At 51.5% G+C, this 10851-nt stretch overlaps 1 protein-coding gene across 2 annotated transcripts; it reads right to left on the bottom strand.

Moving 5' to 3' along the window:
• Positions 1-7: 7 nt before the first annotated feature.
• Positions 8-10753, bottom strand: LOC124136950 (acetylcholine receptor subunit alpha-like). Of its 2 annotated transcripts, none has more exons than XM_046503032.2 (7): positions 10659-10753; positions 8814-8929; positions 5149-5193; positions 4837-4946; positions 2533-3071; positions 1592-1779; positions 8-1406 (listed from the first exon to the last, which is right to left on the bottom strand). In XM_046503032.2, exons 1-7 carry the CDS (start codon positions 10726-10728, stop codon positions 1107-1109), a joined length of 1368 nt encoding a protein of 455 aa, XP_046358988.1. In that variant the 5' UTR covers positions 10729-10753; the 3' UTR covers positions 8-1106. The 2 variants fall into 2 exon arrangements, with proteins under 2 accessions (XP_046358988.1, XP_046358989.1); XM_046503033.2 differs by lacking the exon at positions 10659-10753 and adding an exon at positions 9027-9149 and having other exon boundaries at positions 8814-8942.
• Positions 10754-10851: the final 98 nt, after the last annotated feature.

Raw genomic sequence — 10851 nt, 5'->3', positions numbered from 1 at the left:
CCGTTGGCAAAGGGTATCAATTTGGAAGGTGGTCTGTAAGTAATCGAATTCAGTGACTGAGCATCGGTCCACTCATTTGGGATACGATTACATGCATCAACCAAGTCAGCGAGCCTGACCACCCGATCCCGTTAGTCGATCCCGTTAGTCGCCTCTTAAGACAAGCATAGTCTGCTCATACGACAAGCAAGCATGGGTTGCTGAAGACCTATTCTATCCCTGGATCTACAGGGGTAGATTGTCATGGACCCATACAGTCCAGGCAAAATAAGGTTTCACTTGGAACAAATTGCAAACAGAATTTATTTCACAACAATGCATTTCTACAAGGTCCCAAGAATAACATACTAGAAGTCTCAAGCAATCCTAGTTTGAGAAATATGTCTTATTTGCATAATCCAATCTGGCCTCCGATTAATTATGTATCTTTCTTATTTCAGATGAGGTTAAATCTTTTGATGAAAAAAGCATGTGTTTTGTTGCGAATTAGCCATATTATGTTTCTTACAACATATTCACAATTACTGAACTTTTTCGACTATTGATAAATCTACAAAAAATCAAGATGGCCGTCAATTTCAAGTACTAGTCAGCACTAAAGCACAATAGTGTTATCAGAGCAATCAGAGCAATATTACTTTTGAGCAGGAACCTGGCCCTGTAACTGAAATAAATGAGACACGATGATCAACATTCATCTCCAAGGTGGTTCAAACCTTGTTTTGTCCAAATCAAAGAACCTGGTGGTAAAAACAACACAAAATTGACCATGATCCAAAACACAAACACTTTGAACAAGACCGTGGAGACGCGGGGTGGAATAGGTCTTCAGCAACCCATGTTTTACATAGATAGACATTTCGTTTTATTTTTGATAGAGAATACGTGGTTAAGGCTGGCTAAACGTAGAATAAATATGAAACTCTTCATAAAATGTATTACGTTAAAAGCTAGGACTTTCTTATTATTAATGCAGTTGGGAAATAGATAAATATTGTGTTGTCACGTGTAAAAGCTATAGTATGAAAGAATGATCTAAAGGGAGACAATCCAGATTGTCAAACGGTACACGCACAGGTACCATTCCTGTGTTTTTCAGATGGTGTTCAAACGGAAAAATGGATAAGGAAGACGGTTGATATGACAAACGAAATGACTACAGAGAGAATGAGGAAGAATCTGTCGAGGATAGATGCAATGGTTAGCCAGTCCTCATATTCGTCAGTGTCGTCTGTTGCCTTCTCCCCTTCATGACGTTTCAGAAGCTGCTCCAAGCCTGTCAGTATCTCACGGAAAGCCCCATACTCCCTAGGTAATGTTGACGGTGCTGGTGCATCTGCTGTTGCTGCTGTTGGAGTTTTCTGAATACCGACGGTGTTACCCCCTCTCTCTGCTTCAAGGTCCTCCTGGATATACAACACCCAAACTTTAGCAAACATGGAATGGTTAAAACTTAAAACATATCTTGATCAACTAAACATCGGAAACATTTTAAAGCCAAACTATTAATAATGTTCAGTTTTGTAACTTTGACTTTGATACCAAGGATGAAATAAATTAAAATGTAGACTTGTTGGTTGAACTCTCGTACATTTGTATGTTTCCTGCGAACGTGTGGCCTCTTCATCAGCACCAGACGACCAAGCCAGTGGATGATGACAGTTCGTGCCAGAGGAGGAACCTTCCAGCCTTGTTTGCTTTTCAGGTGGATTTTCTGAACAATAACAGCGAGGACGCAAGACGTGGTCGCAATCATGATCACCAACACGAAGTACACGCCTGCAATATAAAATACACGATACCTGTCATTAAGGTGTATAAAATGCAAGATTCCATCCGCTAATATGAATAACTTGTAACAAAAGTGTTGTTTTACGCCGCGGTAAACGCTGTTACAACTTTATCACTGCAACCTGAAAGTAATCGTCTGGTCCAGGCAAAGTAGTGATTGACTTGTAAGCGGCCAAATACCCAGGCCACATAAGCAATCCTCATTGGTCGGTTATTACGACAAGCAATGGTTTCTTGGGCCTGGACCGAACTAATGGTCCATTCGTGACCAATTCGTGTTATTCCGGGACAAGCCGAATAGCGACTCGTGCCCCTCTCGTGGCCATTTTTGCGACCAGGTTCAGTCTAAGCGCAAAGGGGCATAGCTAAAAGAATTGTCTACTCGTTGCGTAATGATTCACATATATATCCCCATATATTATATAATTTCGGATGCAATTTAAAGCACATCGGGACATGCGGTATTATACAGCATGATTGAACACATATAACTGTATGTTTGGTATTTTTTTAGATGCAAGACATATGTAAAATCAAAAATTATTCCCGAGGGATTCTTTGACCGAAGAACTTGAAGTCAAATGCGGATTTTGATTGGTTTGTCGTATTTTCGCACATAACATTCATCGATAGGGGGACGAGTCTTTTTGCAGGTTACGGAAAGCGGCGAGTGGTGACGAATGCTAGTGGTCTAGTGGTGGATCTTCAAGTGACATGTCCATTCACTATTTCTGTACTTACACATAAGTGGCAATGGTTCGGAGTTTGGTGGCAGCGTATCAATGGTGAGGAACAGGAACACTGTCAGGGACAGCAGCAGGGTGACCTGCAGTCCGACCTTCTCCCCTGAAGTTGGCGGGAGGAGGAACCCGAGGATCGACATACTACTGAGGAGAAAACATGGGAAGAACAGCGTCAGCATGAAGAACGCCGGTCGTCTTTGTATGGACACAGTGTACGTGATAGTGCTGTAGACTAAACCATTGTACAAATATGGCTTCTTCTCTGCATCGATTCCGGTGAGGAACCATTCAGCATTCTCGAGATACGACGTGGTGTCCCCTGTCTGGTCGCTTGTCAAGGTCACAATGTCGTCATCGTGGAGCCACAAGCCGAACTTGAGTGGACATAGCTGTTTGTCAAAGGGGAAGTAGGTGGTGTCGACACCGCAGATGCTGCTGAGGACGGTGGGGAATCTCTGCGTTACTCTGCCTTCATTGGTTACTTTTAGTTTGTGGAACTTCCTTTCCGACAGAGCGACGTTACTGCCAAATGCTGTGCTACAAATAGAATACAGACTTATGCAATCTGTTCCTTAGCTCATCACTGAGTGAAAGTCTTCATAAGGCAACAGTACCTAGTGGCTGCTAGGAACTGGGGACGGCAAGCATAGGCTACTATAGGTGACGACAAGCATTGGCTACTATAGGGTGCGACAAGCATGGGCTACTATAGGGGACCACAAGAATGGGCTACTATAGGGTGCGACAAGCATGGGCTACTATGGGGTTGACAAGCATGGGCTACTATAGGGGACGACAAGCATGGGCTTCTATAGGGGGCGACAAGCATGGGCTACTATAGAGGACGACAAGCATAGGCTACTATAGGGGACGACAAGCATAGGCTACTATAGGGGGCGACAAGCATGGGCTACTATAGGGGACGACTAGCATGGGCTACTATAGGGTGCGACAAGCATGGGCTACTATAGGGGACGACAAGCATGGGCTACTATGGGGGCGACAAGCATAGGCTACTATAGGGGACGACAAGCATGGGCTACTATGGGGGCGACAAGCATGGGCTACTATAGGGTGCGACAAGCATGGGCTACTATAGAGGACGACAAGCATGGGCTACTATAGGGAACGACAAGCATGGGCTACTATAGGGGCGACAAGCATGGGTTACTATGGGGGCGACAAGCATGGGCTACTATAGGGGACGACAAGCATGGGCTACTATAGGGGGCGACAAGCATGGACTACTACAGGGGACGACTAGCATGGGCTACTATAGAGGACGACAAGCAAAGGATACCATAGGGGACGACAAGCATGGGCTACTATAGGGGACAAGCATAGGATACTATAGGGGCGACAAACATGGGCTACTATAGGGTACGACAAGCATGGGCTACTATAGGGGCGACAAGCATGGGCTACTATAGGGGATGACAAGCATAGGCTATTATAGGGGGCGACAAGCATGGGCTACCATAGGGGGCGAGAAGTATTGGCTACTATAGGGGACGACAAGCATAGGCTACTATAGGGGCACAACAAGCATGGGCTACTATAGTGGATGACAAGCATGGGCTACTATAAGGGGCCATATGCATGGGCTACTATGGGGGCGACAAGAATGGACTGCCATAGGGGCGACAAGCATGGGCTACTATAGGGGACGACAAACATGGGCTACTATAGGGGGCGAGAAGCATGGACTACTACTGGGGACGACTAGCATGGGCTACTATAGGGGACGACAAGCATGGGCTACTATAGGGGACGACAAGCAAAGGATACCATAGGGGACGACAAGCATGGGCTACTATAGGGGACAAGCATAGGATACTAAAGGGGCGACAAACATGGGCTACTATAGGGGACGACAAGCAGGGGCTACTATAGGGGGCGACAAGCATGGGCTACTATAGGGGGCAAGAAGCATGGACTACTACAGGGGACGTCTAGCATGGGATACTATAGGGGACGACAAGCAAAGGATACTATAGGGGACGACAAGCATGGGCTACTATAGGGGCGACAAGCATGGGTTACTATAAGGGGCCTGGTGCATTGGCTACTATAGGGGATGGCAAGCATGGGCTACTATAGGGGACGACACGCATTGGCTACATTAGGGGATGGCAAGCACAGGCTACTATAGGGGATGGCAAGCAAAGGCTACTATAGGGGGCGACAAGCATGGGCTACTATAGGGGACGACAAGCATTGGTCCTGTGATTACTGTGAATTACTAGGATCAACTCATGTCCTCATGGCTAAATAATTAATAACAGTCAGCCAATACACTTACTCATCGTAAAGGGTGACGTCGGGTGTCCAGATACTGTCCAAAGGTACATAAATGGTGTCAATTCCATCGAAACTTGATGGGTTCCATGTGAGTCTGTGGTCGGTCCAATTCTGCAGAATAAATCATATGTTACTTTTTAGGTCCCTGCCACAAGACATGCGTTTTTTGGAGGACCCCAACGATGTGCTCCGACACACAACTCACCTTTTCCAACCCTATCAACATGTCCGGTGAACGATTATTTTTTTCGGTTAAACCTCAGGCAATATTATTTATTTAATATTTGTATTTTCGTGAAAACAAAGATCTTACCATGCGGATCCACAGATTGGTTGTCAGAATCTGCTTTGTCTCGGCCTAGAAATGTAGACAAGGAGTAAGTTGAGTCGTCAGAAGATGACACATCACTAGGTTCATTGTAAAACAACATAATACGTATTGAAAAGGATCTGAACAGGTCAATTAAGAAAGAACACACATCACTGCTCTGCCCCCCACCCCCCCACCCCACCCCCCCACCCCCATCCCATTGTCCCGCCCCTGTACCAACCTGCTGGCCACCCGACCCACCATCCCTTCCGTTCTGCCATTAACCAACAGCATCATCCCACCACTAAACCACCCACCACCCTCGCTAGGACGCCCCATCATCACGCCACCCTCCCACCCCACTACATTGCCACCCAGCCATCCAATCATAACGCAACCCTCCCACCCCACTACACTGCCCCCTACCACCCCATCATCACGCCGACCTCCCACCCCACTACACTGCCACACAGCCATCCCATCATAACGCTACCCTCCCACCCCACTACACTGCCCCCCTACCATCCCATCATCACGCCCCTCCCACCCCACTACACTGCCCCCTACCATCCCATCATCACGCCCCTCCCACCCCACTACACTGCCCCCCTACCATCCCATCATCACGCCCCTCCCACCCCACTACACTGCCCCCTACCACCCCATCACCACGCCACCCTCCCACCCCACTACACTGCCCCCTACCACCCCATCACCACGCCACCCTCCTACCCCACTACACTGCCACCCAGCCATCCCAACATCACGCCGACCTCCCACCCTACTACACTGCCACCCAGCCATCCCAACATCACGCCGACCTCCCACCCCACTACACTGCCACACAGCCATCCCCTCATCACGCCGACCTCCCACCCCACTACACTGCCACACAGCCATCCCATCATAACGCTACCCTCCCACCCCACTACACTGCCCCCCTACCATCCCATCATCACGCCCCTCCCACCCCACTACACTGCCCCCCTACCACCCCATCACCACGCCACCCTCCCACCCCACTACACTGCCCCCTACCACCCCATCACCACGCCACCCTCCCACCCCACTACACTGCCCCCTACCACCCCATCACCACGCCACCCTCCCACCCCACTACACTGCCATCCAGCCATCCCATCATCACGCCACCCTCCCACCCCACTACACTGCCACACAGCCATCCCATCATCACGCCGACCTCCCACCCCACTACACTGCCATCCAGCCATCCCATCATCACGCCACCCTCCCACCCCACTACACTGCCACACAGCCATCCCATCATCACGCCGACCTCCCACCCCACTACACTGCCATCCAGCCATCCCATCATCACGCCACCCTCCCACCCCACTACACTGCCACACAGCCATCCCATCATCACGCCGACCTCCCACCCCACTACACTGCCATCCAGCCATCCCAACATCACGCCACCCTCCCACCCCACTACACTGCCACACAGCCATCCCATCATCACGCCGACCTCCCACCCCACTACACTGCCCCCCTACCATCCCATCATCACGCCGACCTCCCACCCCACTACACTGCCCCCTACCACCCCATCATCACGACACCCTCCCACCCCACTACACTGCCATCCAGCCATCCCATCATCACGCCCCTCCCACCCCACTACACTGCCCCTACCACCCCATCACCACGCCACCCTCCCACCCCACTACACTGCCCCCCTACCATCCCATCACCACGCCCCTCCCACCCCACTACACTGCCCCCCTACCATCCCATCATCACGCCCCTCCCACCCCACTACACTGCCATCCAGCCACCCCATCATCACGCCGACCTCCCATCCAACTACACTGCCCCCTACCATCCCATCATAACGCCACCCTCCCACCCCACTACACTGCCCCCTACCACCCCATCATCACGCCACCCTCCCACCCCACTACACTGCCACCCAGCCACCCCATCACCACGCCACCCTCCCACCCCACTACACTGCCCCCTACCATCCCATCATAACGCCCCTCCCACCCCACTACACTGCCACCCAGCCACCCCATCATCACGCCGTCCTCCCACCCCACTACACTGCCACCCAGCCATCCCATCATCACGCCGACCTCCCATCCCACTACACTGCCCCCTACCATCCCATCATCACGCCCCTCCCACCCCACTACACTGCCATCCAGCCACCCCATCATCACGCCACCCTCCCACCCGAATACACTGCCCCCTACCACCCCATCATCACGACACCCTCCCACCCCACTACATTGCCATCCAGCCACCCCATCATCACGCCACCCTCCTACCCCACTACACTGCCATCCAGCCACCCCATCATCACGCCACCCTCCCACCCCACTACACTGCCACCCAGCCATCCCATCATCACGCCGACCTCCCACCCCACTACACTGCCCCCTACCATCCCATCACCACGCCACCCTCCCACCCCACTACACTGCCACCCAGCCATCCCATCACCACGCCACCCTCCCACCCCACTACACTGCCATCCAGCCACCCCATCATCACGCCGTCCTTCCACCCCACTACACTGCCCCCCTACCATCCCAACATCACGCCGACCTCCCACCCCACTACACTGCCCCCTACCACCCCATCATCACGCCGACCTCCCACCCCACTACACTGCTCCCCTACCACCCCATCACCACGCCACCCTCCCACCCCACTACACTGCTCCCCTACCACCCCATCATCACGCCACCCTCCCACCCCACTACACTGCCATCCAGCCAACCCATCATCACGCCGTCCTTCCACCCCACTACACTGCCCCCCTACCATCCCAACATCACGCCGACCTCCCACCCCACTACACTGCCCCCTACCACCCCATCATCACGCCGACCTCCCACCCCACTACACTGCTCCCCTACCACCCCATCACCACGCCGACCTCCCACCCCACTACAATACCCCCCTACCACCCCATCATCACGCCACCCTCCCACCCCACTACACTGCCCCCCTACCACCCCATCATCACGCCGACCTCCCACCCCACTACACTGCCCCCCTACCACCCCATCATCACGCCACCCTCCCACCCCACTACACTGCCACCCAGCCACCCCATCATCACGCCGACCTCCCACCCCACTACACTGCCACCCAGCCACCCCATCATCACGCCACCCTCCCACCCCACTACACTGCCACCCAGCCACCCCATCATCACGCCGTCCTTCCACCCCACTACACTGCCCCCTACCACCCCATCATCACGCCGTCCTTCCACCCCACTACACTGCCACCCAGCCACCCCATCATCACGCCGACCTCCCACCCCACTACAATACCCCCCTACCACCCCATCACCACGCCACCCTCCCACCCCACTACACTGCCACCAAGCGACCCCATCATCACGCCGACCTCCCACCCCACCACATTGCCACCCAGCCACCCCATCATCACGCCACCCTCCTACCCCACTACACTGCCACCCAGCCACCCCATCATCACGCCGACCTCTCACCCCACTACAATGCCCCCCTACCACAACTTCGCCCTAAGGCTGCAAGCCAAATATCCCGCTATCCTGCCAGCATGCCACCCTGCGATGGCACTATCCACAGTATTGTTCCATTACAAAACATTGCTCCGACTTTCATAATGTTTCTTCATAAAGCATTCACAAGAAGGCGTCAGCTTACCAGATCTACAACTTGTCTGATCGCCAGATCCAGCGTCACGTACACACTCTGGTTGTCCTCAGGTCGGGGATGGACTTCCTTCTGGTAGGATCCAAGTAGTGTGTCCACCATGCCACCTGCACAGAACAACTGACACAATCACCATGTTGTCATCGTAAGTTGTGTAATCTAGAATGTTATCTGTCAAGAAAGACGAGTGATTAGGAGGCTAACCTTTTGATATCTTAACTGACATCTACAAAAGCAAGTGAGGTCTACATCTATTATTAAATATCTCTGCTCTGCTCAACCTGATTAAAAGTCTATAAACTTCCTGTACTGCGGTAAACCAGACCCAACATTTGTAAACGTGTGGCAGTTTATAATCCATGAACTGGAATTCAGGTCAAGTATCTTGTTAATGTATGTATTACAGCACATTTGAAACTTCCCTATTCCGATGATATTATTCAAGAATTCAAAATTCAGCCTAAACTAACAATTGTTGCCAACAGGAAGAAAGTAAAGTGCGTCACACCATTGATGGATCTGCACATCGACCCCCAAACTCATAGTAAACTTCACTCACTGTTCTAGTTTCGATGTGTCTTAATAAAAAATACCACTAATTCGGGATAAGATGCCCCGTTTCTAGTGCTTGTCGTCCCCAATGTCTCATGCTTGCCGTCCCCAGTACCCATGTTTGTCCCCAGTACCCCATGCTAACCGTCCCCAATACCCATGCTTGTCCCCAGTACCCCATGCTAACCGTCCCCAATACCCATGTTTGTCCCTAGTACCCCATGCTAACCGTCCCAAATACCCATGCTTGTCCCCACTACCCCATGCTAACCGTCCCCAATACCCATGCTTGTCCCCAGTACCCCAAGCTAACCGTCCCCAATACCCATGATTGTCCCCACTACCCCAAGCTAACCGTCCCCAATATCCATGATTGTCCCCACTACCCCAAGCTAACCGTCCCCAATATCCATGATTGTCCCCACTACCCCAAGCTAACCGTCCCCAATATCCATGATTGTCCCCACTACCCCATGCTATCCGTCCCCAATACCCATGTTTGTCCCCAGTTCCCCATGCTATCCGTCCCCAATATCCATGATTGTCCCCACTACCCCAAGCTAACCGTCCCCAATATCCATGATTGTCCCCACTACCCCAAGCTAACCGTCCCCAATATCCATGATTGTCCCACTACCCCAAGCTAACCGTCCCCAATATCCATGATTGTCCCACTACCCCAAGCTAACCGTCCCCAATATCCATGATTGTCCCACTACCCCAAGCTAACCGTCCCCAATATCCATGTTTGTCCCCACTACCCCAAGCTAACCGTCCCCAATATCCATGATTGTCCCACTACCCCAAGCTAACCGTCCCCAATATCCATGATTGTCCCACTACCCCAAGCTAACCGTCCCCAATATCCATGTTTGTCCCCACTACCCCAAGCTAACCGTCCCCAATACCCATGTTTGTCCCCACTACCCCAAGCTAACCGTCCCCAATATCCATGATTGTCCCCAGTAACCCATGCTAACCGTTCCCAATACCCATACTTGTCCCCAGTACTCCATGTCGTTTCCAGTAGCCATGCTTGTTCGCCGTTTATAGCTAATTATTGTTTGTGAAATATGCACAAATGGAAATGCATCGACTATACATTGATTTATAACATGACAATTAAGCAGGTATCATTCGTAGATTAAAAACGTCACGTCCGTATGGATACTCGTATGTCTGACCCTAGAAACAAAAGCCCATACATAAAGGAATCAACACCATTCAAGAAAATGCCTCGCACGAATGCCAAGAAATTAACCGTAATACCCCCAATCAACGTACCCGTGCTTGTGTCGGTTCGGGAGACAAGGACCAGAAGGACGCTGAGGGGGTAGGCCAGCGGAGACAGCATCGCGGTTGATGCAGCTTTCTTTGGTGTCAGCTATTGCTCTGTCTTGCACAAGGACGTAATTCTTATTGTATGTAATCGGATGGGCAGATGGACTGCTATTGGTTGCACACATGCGTATGACGG

This window comes from Haliotis rufescens, unplaced genomic scaffold, assembly GCF_023055435.1.
Source record: "Haliotis rufescens isolate VD_foot unplaced genomic scaffold, xgHalRufe1.0.p SCAF_1, whole genome shotgun sequence".
Taxonomy (NCBI): domain Eukaryota; kingdom Metazoa; phylum Mollusca; class Gastropoda; order Lepetellida; family Haliotidae; genus Haliotis; species Haliotis rufescens.
Note: the sequence above shows the minus strand (reverse complement) of the source record. Positions and strands in the feature narration are given on the sequence as shown.

What these genes read in the sequence shown, in the direction of transcription:
- LOC124136950 (XM_046503032.2), bottom strand. Translation starts at nt 10,728, where the DNA reads ATGCTGTCTCCGCTGGCCTACCCCCTCAGCGTCCTTCTGGTCCTTGTC. An exon ending in CCGAACCGACACAAGCACGG is followed by an intron (nt 8,930 to 10,658) that starts GTACGTTGATTG and finishes TGTTCTGTGCAG; the next exon opens with GTGGCATGGTGGACACACTA. An exon ending in GACGTCACCCTTTACGATGA is followed by an intron (nt 3,072 to 4,836) that starts GTAAGTGTATTG and finishes TTCTATTTGTAG; the next exon opens with CACAGCATTTGGCAGTAACG.